Source organism: Prionailurus bengalensis, chromosome B3 (genome assembly GCF_016509475.1).
Source record: "Prionailurus bengalensis isolate Pbe53 chromosome B3, Fcat_Pben_1.1_paternal_pri, whole genome shotgun sequence".
NCBI lineage: Eukaryota > Metazoa > Chordata > Mammalia > Carnivora > Felidae > Prionailurus > Prionailurus bengalensis.
Genome location: NC_057355.1, coordinates 22,067,262 through 22,081,832, shown reverse-complemented (window position 1 = coordinate 22,081,832; position 14,571 = coordinate 22,067,262). Strand labels below are relative to the sequence as shown.

Genomic DNA, 14,571 nt, shown 5'->3' with positions numbered 1-14,571 from the left:
AGGGTTCAACCTGCCTTCACTGGGGTATGGTTACCATGTCAGTTCAGTTTTCAAAGCCTTCGTTGTCCTATTCGGCTGCATTACTCAGTCTGTGACCTGGGTATGATCCATTCAGTCAGTCCTCAGAGCCGTTGGAATTCTGATTAGGACCAAACCTATACATGCTCAACTTGGGGTTGGGGGGAGGGAGGGGAGTCCAGGAGTTAATAGATAACCTCACAAGGTTGTTTTCTCAAGTTTTACCTTTCCATAATCTTCCAGGTACTTTTTGGTTGCCTGGGACTCCCTTTTCTGTCCTCCAGCCAGAATTCTAGGGCCTTAGTTACAGCACTCTGCCATATAATTCTGAGACTGCACCTGTATCCTGGGTCAGATGGCCAGAGGACAGAGAGGGGGTAAATGCTAAACAAAATGAGGGAGAGAGGACACCTGGGTGGCTTAGTCAGTTAAGCATCCAACTTCAGCTTGGGTCATGATTTCATGGTTCTTGAGTTCGAGCCCCACATCAAGCTCTTCTGCCAGCCCACTTCCAATCCTCTGTCCCCCCACCCCTCTCTCCCTCTGCCCCTCCCCTGCCCATTCTCTCTCTCTCTCTCTCTCTCTCTCAAAAATAAACATTTTTTAAAAATTATTTTAAAAATTAAAAAAATTAAAATTAAAAAAAAGGGGATCCCCCTGCCCAACCTCTTGGCATCACAGATCCACTGATCATTGAGGAAGTTTCCTCTCTCATAGATTTTTGGCTCTCAGAGTCATCTGTTGTAGCCTCAGCTACTGCCTGCAGGAAACTTCTGAGAGTTGGAGCATGAGAGAAAGAGGAGAAGAAAAATGGGTGTTTCTATGCTCTACTTGAGCTTTAGTAGTTTCTACTCTCACTCCCAAACTAGAGGACACCTTCTTCCCCCTCACCAGTGTCTACTCATGGGTTTCAGCTGTGTTGCATTCACATCTGGGAACACTAGAGGGTTAAAAAATGTAAATTTAGTGTTCTTCCCCAATCCACTTGCTACTATATACTTTCCACAACCTTCCGGTAACTCCTCTGTGCATTCTCTCCAAGTGGGAGGATTGTATTCAGGAGGAGAGAAGGGGTGGAGTGTTCTTACTTCATCTGCACAGGCAGCAAGAATCAGACATGAGGTATAGACTGGAGTTTGAATGTGGCAGAGGAGATGAAACAGAAAGAGTTCTAGATCAACAGAGCATGTGGGGTGGATGTGGTAGGCTGAGAGGGGCCTTGGCAACCTGTGTCCGCACTGCTCCTTACCCACATGCCCCCTCCATGTGTACACACATCAGAAGACATTCCTATCAAGTTAGCAGTTGAGCATTTTCTTAATCCTAATTCTGCCACATCCATTGTGACAAGTTATATGATTTGGGGAAGATTCAATTGTGCTCCAGCACTTACTGTTGGGGTTAAGTGGCCTGTGCCAAGACTTTTACACATTCTCATTGTATCAAAACTAATCTGAATGAATGACAGGGCTTTCCATGCAGGAAATCCCTTTGATATGCTCGGTCTTCCTCACTTGGAGAACATTAGGAAGGGCACTCTCTTGAACTGATGTTTCCATTCGGTGTTCTTGTTCTGGAACATCTTTGACCCCCGCAGGGTAACTTATACGCCAAGTTCTCCCCTAAAGCTTTATGTGTTTTGTTGCAATCTCACCAGCAACTCAGAAGCTCCACAATGCCATTCTGATTCAAATTTTGGGAAGTCATAACCCTAAAGACATAGATTTCTAGGTGCTTCTATTTTCATCCTGTTTACTTGCATGTTGATAATGGAATGACCATGGGGAACCTAGGTGGCTCAGTCAGTTAAGCATTCAACTTTTGATCTTGGCTCAGGTCATGATCTCACAGTTTGTGAGATTGAGCCCTGCACTGGCCTCTGCACTGATAGTGTGGAGCCTGCTTGGGATTCTTTCTCTCTGCCTCCCTCTCTTTCTCAACATAAATAAACAAACTTAAAAAAAAAAAGAATGGAATGATCATGAAAGGGATTCAGCTATTTTTGTGTGAGAAGTGGTCTATGGGATAAGAAAAGGAAGAATGGGTTTATAAGCCTCTCAAAGTTTACTTTGTCAAAGGATATATGCATTTTATTGTATTTTAAACTCTGGTAACATGGATTGTGTCTGTGACCCCACATCTCAGAGGACTGGGGGATATAGCACCTCTGCACTGTCTCTTTAAAGTACTACTTGTTTGTGCTCTACCCAGAGAAATGTTGCACTATTGTGCACGTCATTCTGTCCTGAGCCCCTGCCTCATCCAGGGCTCATATATGTTTTATATTGTCTCCTCATTCAGACTGCAATATCTTGAGGTACAGCTAAACCCAGTGGTTCTTTTTAATTCTCTTCCAACCCCAGCTTAGTGCTGGTCACTCATTGCTGTGCTATGTATGTACATACAGAGTCGGATCCAGGAGCAGCACACATAGAGCTGACCACTTGTGCCCCCGCACACACCCAGGGGAGACATTCCTGTCCAGGTCCTGTAATACTAGTACCCAAACCTGACCTGTTAGAAGGCAGGGAGCAAAGGCCAGCCTTGAAGGTCCAAGTAGTCACCCCTTTGGCCTACTAGGAACCAAAGTAGGGTGCTCTGACCTCAAAGGATCTGGATGTCCTAGGAATCAGGGAAGGACAGCATTGGCAGGTGGGAATTAGAGCCGTGTCATCTACTGAACACACTTATGTGTTACATTATGTTATGTGTCAAGCAGGGCTGTGAAGCTGTCATTAATATGGCAAATGACAGATCCAGAAGCTGAGATTCAGAAAAATTAGGTCAGTTCCCAAAGTCCCACAGCCCACAAGAGAGAGCCAGAATCCAAACTTAGAACTGACCAAAAACATAAACCCACACTCTTAACAAATGCAAAACAGGTACAGAGAGCAGGAATTAACAACTTATCTTGACATTTGTAATAAAAATAACTTTTGTTCTTTAACCTTTTATAAAAGAAAAGCTTACTTGTTCTCCATTTGATGACACAGGTTAAGTGGAAGCTGACAAGCTCTTAAAACAGAAAAAGAGACACAGAAAAGGGAGCCTGAGGACACCTGGGCAGCCCCCACAGGGCATCTTGTGTCCTGGTTCCCCACTTTTGTGTGTTTCTCAGTCTGCTTTCCCTCTGAAGTTGTTTCTACAATCTCATTGTTATGTTTATGTAACTTTGTAGTGTGTTTACTGCATTTCTTTTTTATTGGCCTTTTCCAGAAATACCTAGAATCCTAAATTTCATGATGCACAGGCTCAGAGGTAGGAATTTAAGTCTTTTAAGGAAAAATAAGGGGTGTTTCCCTGCTGCAAGGGGCCCACACCCCAGTCTGGCACTCCACAGCCAGGGGTTGGCTTCTTATCAGAAAAGAAGCTTTCTTGTGACTATTCCTTAAAGTTCTATGACTTCCACCAGCAAACCAAGCAGAAAAAGCATTTGTTCACCCAAGGAGTTCTCACATTTGCAGATGTAGAATCCAGGTCAAATTTTTAAGGACTTTCTTAATTAAAAATAAGACTAAAGTCAACTTTTCATCTATCAGGAGCTTCCTACCTATAGAAACCACCTTTTGTCATTGTGTTTATTAATATCTGGCAGTTTCTTACTTGATTGTCCGGGTTTTTTAAGCTTATTTATTTATTTTGAGAGAGAGAGAGAACACAAGTGGGGGAGGAACAGAGAGAGGAAGAGAGAGAATCCCAGCAGACTCCATACTGTCAGCACAGAGTCCAACAAGGGGCTCAAACTCATGTACTGTGAGATCATGACCCAAGAGTCAGATGCTTAACCAACTGAGCCACCCAGGCACCCCTTGATCATCTGTAAATTGAGTTTTTCCACCCCTAGACACACATGACAGTGCTACACCCCTCACAGATACTCAGTAAATATTCATCACATGACTGACCCCAGGTTATCAATTCCAAGCAGTAAGATGAGTCCTCAACCCCAAGCCACCTGGCTGCTGCTGAGAAGCTCTTGTCAGAGCCTGAAACCCACTTGGCCCCTTCAAAGTGCTGGGAGTGTCTGCCATTCTTCAGTCTTAGCTTCCCAGGCCATAGCTCTTAGCAGAACGCCTGCTGCCTACACTGTGCCTTAGGAAATCTCTTGAGAAGCTGCCCTCTAGTCAGACACAGCCCCTGGCCAGATGCAAAGGCTCACAGCAGGCACAGACTGGCTTCAGCTGCTCACATCAGGGCTTCAGCCCTGGCTCCTAATCTCTAGCCCCCTGCATCTACATGCCAGTTTATCAAAGGTGTTGTCATGGCTCCAAGCCCTGCCTGGGAGAGAGGCTTGAGTCCAACCGCTCAGAAATGCTGCTGGTGATGCACATGCATGAGGAGTCCTGCGCAGCTGGGAGAAGGGGAGGACCCCACATACTGGACTGAAGGCATCTCTGAGATGCACTGTTAAGGAAAAAGCAGGTGTCAGAAGAGCAAGCATAATGCCCCATCTTATACCTAGAGGTAGAGGGAAGTGCGTATATGTGTAAAAATCTAAATATTTTGATTTTATGTCTTTAAATGGAAGGGCACACCAAAAACCAATAACTACATCACCATCAATGGGGTGACTATACAACTTCTCATCCAAGCTAGTGCATTTTGGAGAGGGAGGTGGGTACTATCCACCCAAGATTCATAAACCAGGACTTTCCTGAGCAAAATGGGAGATGTGGTCACCTTATCTGAGGGAGAGGCACACGGGGGAGGGGGGTGTCGGTCCTAGGAGGGCTGTGCCCAAGCTGCCCCTCCGTGTAATCTGATGACTGCCCTTGGGCAAGACCCTGCCAGCCTCCCAGACTGGCTTCCTTGTCCATGACACAGGCTCTTGCTGAGTGGTCTCCAAGGGTTGTGACTACCATGTAAGCCAGGGCACCTCCAAATCTGCACTGTACTTTTCACTCCTGCCACCACCTTCTGTGGCCTGAGATACCACCTGGACCTCACTCCACTACCTTTGCTTTGTGGTCCTACCTGAAGAAGGCTCCCAGCCCAGTGTCTTCCCTGGTTGTCATCCCCAAGGGGTTTTCACTGGGTGGATGATGTGGCCCTATTCTCAGGACTTCTCTATTCCCAGGTATACACTGAAGAAGACGTGATGAGTGTGCATGTGTTATATCACAGAGCACGTTAGGAAGTTCTTGGGGCATGCAGTCTCTTTGAGAATGAATTAGTTATATTTGCATGTTAGCCTTCTTACCAGCAAACACCAATTAAGTGCTTTGGGGATTTTTACATTTCTTTTCCCAAAGGCCAGATTCTGTTTACAATCCCAGGTTTAGCATTTGTTCAGTGAGCTCACAGAAATATGATGTTAAGCCCCTAGGTAAAAAGTGTAAGAGAATATTCAGTATTGGTTTCACTAGAGCTGATTTTTGCCAGTGGGCTCAATGCCAGTAATTCACACAGGCAGGTCACAGTTCCAAAGTCCTGTCCCAGAAATCCTATTTGCACCATGGAACAGCCTAAGGAGTTGCTGAGCTGATTTTCTCAACCTACGTTCAACAGAACAATGACACCGGGGCTCCAGAACCACTGGAGCATGGCAGTGGTCTTGAGGGGTAAGTGCAAGAACTACCACCCACTCCCAGTTCAAATTCACTCCCTAAACCATTTAAGCAAGCAGCTGGAAGCAAGGAGGGAAGGATGTTATGATTCTCAGGCTGCCTCCAGGGTGCAGCTGGGAACTTCTCTGCTGCCTTCTGGGTCACTGAAGGTTCATAGTTGATCTTTGACTCAACTAGTGTGAAGAAAGGTCGCTGTGCTCCAGGCTCTGCTCCATCACCCTCTCCCAACATGACTCAACTCTGTGCTCCAGCCCTAGCACAGAACCAGGGATGGACAGACAGATAGATGGGTGGGTGGATGGATGGATAGGCAAGTGAATGGATGGGTGGATGGATGGATGGATAGATGGGTGGAAGAATGGATGGTTGGTAGATGGATAGGCATATACGGACAGGTGGATGGATGGACAGATGGATATGTGTGTGGATGGCTCAACAGACAGATAGAGGGACAGATGTCACTTGAAGGCCTCTGCTGTGCCTCTTATCATGCCAGCATATACTAAGTGCTCAGCAAATATTGGCTGGTTTTTCAGTTTGAAATACAATGGCTCTACTTTAAATTTTGCATGAACAGAATGGTGTGGCAGTACAATGGTGCCTCATACTAGGTCAGCCCTTGTGCTGTTGCTGCAGTGAGGCCCCTTCTGCATAGCTATTCAGACACCAGAGTGATCATGGAGTGAAGGTGCAACTGACAACCCAGGGCTGAGAGAGCTACCCATCACCTTGCTATTTCTTCTTCTCAGCATTAATATCTGACTCTCTGATGCCTCATCTCCTTCCAGTGCTTACCTCTCCATCCACTGGATTAGGGAAGAAATGACACTCCACATTTCTTACTGGGATATTTTTCTGAGTATGCAGGCTATAATTCTTTGTTCCCTCCTGTCCATTACTAATTACTATCTTGTTCAAATGTCCACTTGCCTGCTCACTTACTGTGTGACAGGGACAAGCAAGCAGCTGATGGAAGCATTTGAACCTCACACACCTGGCAGCCTCCCTCTGAGCTATGGCTGGGCAGGATAATCACCTGGGATATTTTTAAATGCACACCCACGAGCATTGTGTTTAGACTTACCATGTATATATGTATTTAAAACACTCCTTTTCAGGGGCGCCTGGGTGGCGCAGTTGGTTAAGCGTCCGACTTCAGCCAGGTCACGATCTCGCGGTCTGTGAGTTCGAGCCCCGTGTCAGGCTCTGGGCTGATGGCTCAGAGCCTGGAGCCTGTTTCCGATTCTGTGTCTCCCTCTCTCTCTGCCCCTCCCCCGTTCATGCTCTGTCTCTCTCTGTCCCAAAAATAAATAAACGTTGAAAAAAAAAATTTTTTTTTAAATAAAACACTCCTTTTCCATTTCTCTTCCCTTCCTGAAAAATTCATCCCTAAAGCTATACAGTGTGGCAAAGCAAGGTGAGTATCCGCAGTGGGCAGGCAGGGCATCAGCAGGAACCAGAGGATCAAAGTCAGAGTGTCAGAGCCAGCAGGGTGAAGAGGACAACTCGGGGGTGGGGTGGCACCAGAGGTGTGGAGTTTCTTACATATGGAGAGATTGATCGAGTAAGGAAAAGAGTTTAAGACTAATAGAAACCAAGTTTCTCACTGTTGGAGAAGGGAGTTATGAGTAGAAATAACTTTGGGGTGTTATATTGGAATTGGAGGTATCCATGGACTCAAAGTTAGCTTAGAGATGAGAGATGAAAGTATCTGTGTACATGTATGAGTGCACATAAAACACACATATCCATTCACTGAGTCTAGAAGCAGTGACATCCCAATAGTGATGATCATATTTTGACTTCTACACACCATTATCCACTATTAAAAAAAACCTCCTTGGAGAAATGGCTGAATCCAGGGCTGAGACAGAGAAGGTACAAGATGAAACTGAAACTGGACCATATTCTTATGTCAGAAGTCAGGGAAGCACTCTGAACAATGACGGGGCTGAGTCACAAGGACACAGCTTGAATGAGCCACACTAACACAATCAGGACACATCTGAACATCAAAATAATCATTAATAGATTATAATTCATTGGATAAAATAGAAACCAGAAATCCATAGTGATATCAATAAATGCATAAAAATTTGGTGAGGAGTATGCTATGTGCACAGATTTGAAATTCCTCCCCACAAAATTCTTATTAATTACAGAGGAGAAATGAATAGCTCTGTAGGGGGAAGCCTGGCAGGTGGCCTGAAGGCAGTGGCCCAAGTCAACATCACCAATAATGGGACAGCCCAAAGGCCCAGACCACCTGATAGGATGCTGTGAGGACACAACATAATTCAATACAATCTGATCACATCAGGGAAAAGATGAACCCAGACTAAGGACATTCTACAAAATACCAGGCCCATAGTCTTCAAAAGTGTCAAAGTCGTGAAAGTCAAGGAAACCCTGAGACATGTTCCAGACCAAAGGAGTCTAAAGAGACACCACAACTAAAAGCAGCATGCTGGAGTCTTCATTTAAAAGGCATTTTGGGGGCAGTTTGCAGATTGGGATCTGTCAGGGTGGTTAGATCTATCAGTGTATTAGTAATTGGACATACCCTTGATTTTGATGACTGTGCTGTAGGAGAATGTTCTGTTCATAGGATGTGTGCCTAAACTTTTCTAAGGTGTTAAGATTTCAGATGGGCAATTTACTTTCAAATGATTCCAAACAACGACAAGTAATTTATACTATATGTGCAACTTTTTTTCATCTTTTGGTTGCTGCCAAATATTTTTAAGTATAAAAGTAAGGTATTTTGAATCATCAAAAATAAACAAACTTAAAAAATATATATGTGCAATAATAACCACGAAACTTCCCAGGTGATTGATGCATTCCTGAATAGTTAGTTTTTGTTCTGGAAGTAACTCAAGCAGGGGCGCCTGGGTGGCTCAGTTGGTTAAAAGTCTGACTTCAGCTCAGGTCATGATCTCACAGCTTGTGGGTCTGAGCCCCGTGTCGGTCTCTATGCTAACAGCTCATAGCCTGGAGTCTGCTTCAGATTCTGTCTCCTTCTCTGCCCCTCCCCCACTCATGCTCGCTCTCTCTCTCGCTCTCTCTCTCTCTCAAAAATTTATATTTAAAAAAAAAATTTAAGTCATTCAAGCAGTAAGCTGTGGGCTGTAAATGTAGAGCTCTTTCCTCAGGCTACCCAACCCTGGATTCTCCAACAGAGCCTCACTTGCTAGCTCTGGGCCCATCTGCTTCAGTCCTCACAGACCTCCCTCAGTTAATTCTGGGCATGCCCCAAGTGCTCAGGAAGAAGTCCAAGTGCCACCTGAGAGACTTGTCTCAATGCTGCCACCTGGGCTAGCACTACAGATCCTACAGAGGCCCCATCAAGCTGTGAGCTCTGACTTTCTCATCTCATTGGGCTCTTTCCTTGCTTGGGGTGGCCTGGTTGTTGAAGGACATCAAGGCTACAGTCTTCTGCCCCAATATCTGAGTTCTAAGTGAAAGAATTTCTTGGAGGCAGCTCTTTCTCTGAGCCTCAGACATGAGTCAGGCATGTGGGCTCCAGTGGATCCAAGTAGCCTGGGTTGGGCATTCAGGGTCACTCCCCTGTTGCTCTGAGAATTGAAACCCAGGCAACCTTCTCACTCCCTTTTCTGTCAGGGGGACTATTTCCTAGAAAGGCACTCAGATCTTTGTATCAATGCCTCCCTCCCAGCCCACCTGATGTGTGTAGGCACACCTGTGCCCCTAATGGGTAAGGTTCAACTCAAGCTGCTGGATATAGTAATGGACCAAAATGAAAGCCTCCACCCCTCCAGCCCCCACCGCATCCTTGTTCAGTGCCCCAGATAACTAGCCCCCATGTTGCCATGTGCTCTGGGTGGGGTGCCTCTGCCACCTTGTCTTAAAGGTGGCAAGCAGCCATCACAGGCAGCTTCTTTCCTGTCATCCCCTGAGACCACTCAATGCAGGGTGGGGTGAGGTGCTGGGGCTTATGTCTTTGCCATCAGTGGATGGCATGGCAGGGAGGTGGCTTCAGAGGGCCTCAACAGGCAGGGTCCATAGAGGTAAGATCTGGATGGAAGATACTGCCTTCAACATCCCTGACATCCCAAACCCTAACTCAGGCTTGCTTTGCTTTGTTTCCTAGTGTGGACAACTCTGAGGACCCCGTGTATGAGAGTCTAGAGGAGTTCCATGTGTTTGTCCTCGCCCACATATTAAGAAGACCAATAGTTGTCGTAGCAGATACGATGTTGAGGGACTCAGGTGGAGAAGGTAAGTTCATACGTAATAAAACGGCCATGTAGGACTCATGACCCAGAAAACATAACATCCCTATTAAGGAAGAGACAGCCTAATGTACAAGTTGAGGCTCCCAGAAGGCCACAGAGCATTATTCTGTGAAGATGAAGATTATAGTATTTCTCCTCAATTTCATGTGTTTCTTTTTCTTTCCCAGTGGCAGGAGGGTTTACTCCTGGCCATCCACCCAGCCATCTATGCTTTGTGTCGATGGCAGGTGGCCATGAGAAATCTGGCTGAGTGTCAGCTGGAATGAAGCCCTGAGGGCTAAAGCCTTGAAGAAACCAGGTCAACCCAGGGCAGTAGGTGCCTGCAGCTGGTCCTTCCTCCAGCCTTTCTGCCCAAGCAAGTGGCAAGGCCACTTTTAAAGTTCACAGGGCAGCCACACTCTCAAAAGAGTAGGGAAAGAGGAGAGGTCAGGGAAGGTGGGCCAGGAAGGTCACCCCCTGTGCAACTGCCCCTGCCACTCAGCACAACTTCCTAGGTCCAGCCCCTCCCAGACTTTTCACTTTTCCTTTGCTTCCACCACTAGCACAAGCCAGTCCCTTTTGGTGCCATGTTTCCCTTTGGTCACTTCTCAAAAAGGTCTCCTTGCCAGGTAAATGCCAGACAGTGAATATCCCCCAGCCTAACTTAAATTTAAACCTGAGCCTTAACAAAAGTCATGGGTCTTCCAGAGTGTCCTACAAATTAGGACAAGGCTCTTCTTGCTGAGTCACAACTGCCAAAGGAAGTCTAATGGGGCCATGGTTGTCACAGTGGAAGGACATTGGTCCTGACCAGTGCCACCTCCTTCCCTGTGCAGGCAGCAACATGGTGTTTGTTCTCTCTGGGTACAGAGCCAGGACTCTCACTGGGGTCTCTGGGCACATAGACGTGTACCCATCAGATCCCACAAGGCTGGGTCCATGTTTCCTTCAATGTTACCTGTGCTCAATGGCTCAGCCCTCTCCAAGTGGGCCTACCCCACCTCTCAGCCCGTGGGCAGAATCACAACTAAATCTAATGTGGATAAAGCAGGGCTGGTGGAAGGAAACCTGAGAGTTCCTCAAAAGCATCACAGAAGCTATTTTTGCCTGCATTCAGCTCACAGAAATACAGTGAGTGAGTCACTGACTCCAAGGCCAAGAGCGACAAGGTTCTTATTAAGAAGTAGATGCTGTAGCAGGGCAGATATTTCCAGAAGTTGTTCTGTTTCAGTGAGGGTTTAGGCTCTCATCCCTCCCTTTGATGAGTAAGTAAATGAACATGATTGTGTCCCAATTGCTAAAGAAGCCAATCCTCATCTCCCATTTCCCATCTGACTCACAACTTGGTGCTGGAGTTTTCTGGTTGGTTCCTTTGGACTCAAGAGAAGAGCTTCTCAAAATATAGAATAAGAAAGCTCTTGAGAAGCATAGATATCATTCTGTATATAAATGCTTTAATGAACACAAGGAGAGGAAGAAGCTCATCCAGAAAAACATGGATTTCCAGACAGTGTTCAGTGCATGTCACTGCTGACTGTTGTGAGCTCTTGATCATCTGTGTAGGTCTCAGGGCAGCAGGCCATCCCTGGGAAAATCACAGTGAAAAGCTTTCAGCCCTGTCCCTTTTGTCCCCAGTGTGCAGCCTGACAAGGCATAAGGATGAGCAAGAAGGACTCTGCCATGGAGGCAGGAGGGAGTGAGGGGTTCCCTGAACATGCATGGGGCTCCAGGTCTCATCCACCTAGTACCTGTGAACCTGAGCTCTCTCACCCATCACCAGATGGGCAACACCTAGCTTACTGCCTTGATAACATCAGCCCAAGGGTGGCTGATGATCTAAGGCTGATGACCCTCCCTTCTGCCCCACCACCTCATGCAAGGTGGTAAGGGATGCCACTTAGGTCCTCTTCAGGCTCCACATGCTCTCACCATTTCTGTCCACAGCATTTGCTCCAATCCCATTTGGAGGGATTTACCTGCCTTTGGAGGTGCCTCCCAACAGGTGCCATTGCTCACCTCTGGTTCTTGCCTATGATCAAGCGCATTTCTCTGCCCTGGTGTCCATGGAGCAGAGAGATCAGCAAAGAGAACAAGGTATGCCTGCTGCTTCCTGAGACACAATGTACAGGGCAGGGGTGGGCACAGGAGGGCATGGGGAGGCAGAATGTGGGGTTGTCTGTGGGAAGCACACCCATGCACATTTAGTAACAATGGATTTTGTGTGTATATGGATAAATGAGTATGCACATGCAAATGTTGCAAATGCACATGTCATTGGAAATAACAATGTCAAAGACAACTTTTAATTTCAAATACAAAGCAAATTAATAATTCCTACCACACTTAAATAGCCTTTAATGTTTTTCCCTTTCACATCTATGTACATTTTATATGAACATTTATAATTCATCTTAGATGTAAACTCTTTAGGTCCCTAGAGCAGGGGCCTGCAAACTATGGCCCCACTGCCTATTTTTGTAAATAAAGTTTTAGTGGAACACAGCCATATTCATTCATTGACATATTATCAGTGGCTATTGCTTTGCACTACAGGGGCAAAACTGAGTAGCAGCCACAGAAACCATGTGGCTTGCAGAGCCTAAAATATTTACTAAGTAGAGCTTTATGGAAAAACTTTGCCAACCTCTGCTCTAGAGTAAGCTTTTGAATCAAAAGGTTGATATTCTCTTTCAAATTGCTGCAGCTGTTTCCCTAAGTAGTTGTTTCAGTGCTGCAGACAGGCCCACCAGGCCAGCCCCACAAGCTGTGCACTGCACAGTTTCAGGCCACCACTGGTCAGATGCTCATGTGGAGCCTGTCTTCCATCTCTGTGATATGTGTTTTTGCTGCGGAAATGGCAGGATTCTGATTAGAATGGATGCTGTTTTCTCATGTTAACTGGTGGCTGGCTGAGTGAGAGGGGGAAACTCATCCTCCTCTTGTCAATCCTGCTTCTGCTTTAGACAGAGAATCCCCAAGAGACTAAAGGACAGGCAGGACTGACAGTTTCAGGGTCCCTGCCTTTGGGTGTGGTCTCCAGAAATGCATGGTGGCTAGCCAGGCAGTGATGTGACTCCTGGAAGGAAAAGGAAAGCAGGGTTGTGGCCAGCTGTAATGGGAAAATCACATCATTTTTCCGTATCATTGACAGATATCTCATTTGGGTCATGGAAAACAGTATTTAGCCAAGAAGGACTGAGAGCCATCTTTGCCTTTTCTGTTGTCTGTCAGCCTTTTGGCCTTTGTGGGTTTTAGCTCTCCTCAGAGCTTACCACAGCCCTTGGGCGATGTGGGGGCCCTTTCTCAGGACTTGGGATCCCAGCCAGGATCGAGGCCACTCCATCCAGACTCCCCGGAGACTCTCTGCTGTCAGGGAAGATAAAAGTCTCAGGGCTGGCATCCCTGGTTGCTGAACAGGGGGCTCAGACACCCAGTCCTGTTTTATACAGAAGACATTGAGCTCCTCCAGGCCTTCCAGATGCTGCTTTGAGGTGTTTCAAGGTGAAAATGCAGGTGCCTTTCAATAAAAGGATGCATGAGGTGGGGCTGTGGTTCAGCTTCTCTCAGGGGAATGGTTGCAGAGGTGACTGTGGTTTCACCTTTGATGACTTGGTTTTCCCAAAGAGGAGTTTGGGTCCCAATCCTTGGTTCTGTGTTGCTGTGACACAGGCTTCTGCAGCTCTACCCACTAGGTTACTCCTCTGAGCAGGGGTGGGGGGGGGTGGAGCAGGGGGGTCCTACCTCCACTGATGTCTTGTGGCCCCATCCAGCCCCCTTGACCCACTGCAAGTCAAGTGCCACAGTGCCACCTTCTTCTTTTTTTTTTAATGTTTATTTTTGAGAGAGAGAGAGAGAGGCGCAGAGAGAGGAGACAGAGGATCCGAAGCAGGCTTCACACTGTCAGCACAGAGTCCGATGTGGGGCCCGAACCCACAAACTGTGAGACCATGACCCAAGCCGAAGTCGGACGTTCAACTGACTGAGCCACCCAGGGTCCCCTGTGCAGTGTCACCTTCTGCACAAGCAGAAGCTTGTGCCCAGTCTGGGTAACTTGTGTGTGGCATGTCAAACCCTCATACATCTGGAGAGAACACAAATGCTTTGTGGGCTCTGAGGCTTTAAGTTTTGCAGCAACACATCCCTGTGTCACCCTTGTAAGGCTTACGGGTGCTGGTAGAGGTGGCTCTGCTCCCTATACCTCCCATCAGCCTGAAGCTCAGTGGTTCCACAGGATCTGTTTGGGGGCCAAGGGTTAGTTCAGTAAATGTATGTTAAGCACCTGTTACTTCCAGGTTTGGGAGCCCCAAAGATGGTGGCATCCCTGCTTTAGGGCTCTCACTACCTTATAGAGGAGACAGGCAACTCCCCCACACCACAGTACAAGGCAGGATGTACACAAGGCAGGCACAAGCGCCATTCAGGAAAAGAGCGATTATTCCAGTTTGGAAGAACAGACAGAGACAGAAGAGAGAGGTGGGTGAGAAGTAGCCTTGGAGGCTGTGTGTGATGTCCGGAGGCTGGTACCAGGGGGACAGAATAGGCCTGAGCAAAAGTGCGAGGCTGCTGAAGGAGTGGTGCTGATGTGGCAGAGCAAGCTTGTGCTTAAGGAATGTGCCATTGGTCATGGAAAGGCCTAGGCGGTGCTGCTTCTGTGCTGTGCGGCATCATGAGTCTTATCTAGGAAACAACATTGCCTATCACTAAGGCAGTCCTGTCTCCTGATCCTTCAGTGTTGCTTCAAAGATAAA

At 46.9% G+C, this 14,571-nt stretch overlaps 1 protein-coding gene across 1 annotated transcript in view; it reads left to right on the top strand.

Annotated features, from left to right (window-relative positions):
* Positions 1-14,571, top strand: part of OTUD7A (OTU deubiquitinase 7A) — a 372,333-nt gene that overhangs the window by 331,436 nt on the left and 26,326 nt on the right. The window contains exons 10-11 of the mRNA XM_043554863.1: positions 9,700-9,827; positions 11,768-11,917. Coding sequence (XP_043410798.1) covers positions 9,700-9,827; positions 11,768-11,917 — 278 coding nt within the window. The remainder of the gene's footprint in view (positions 1-9,699; positions 9,828-11,767; positions 11,918-14,571) is intronic.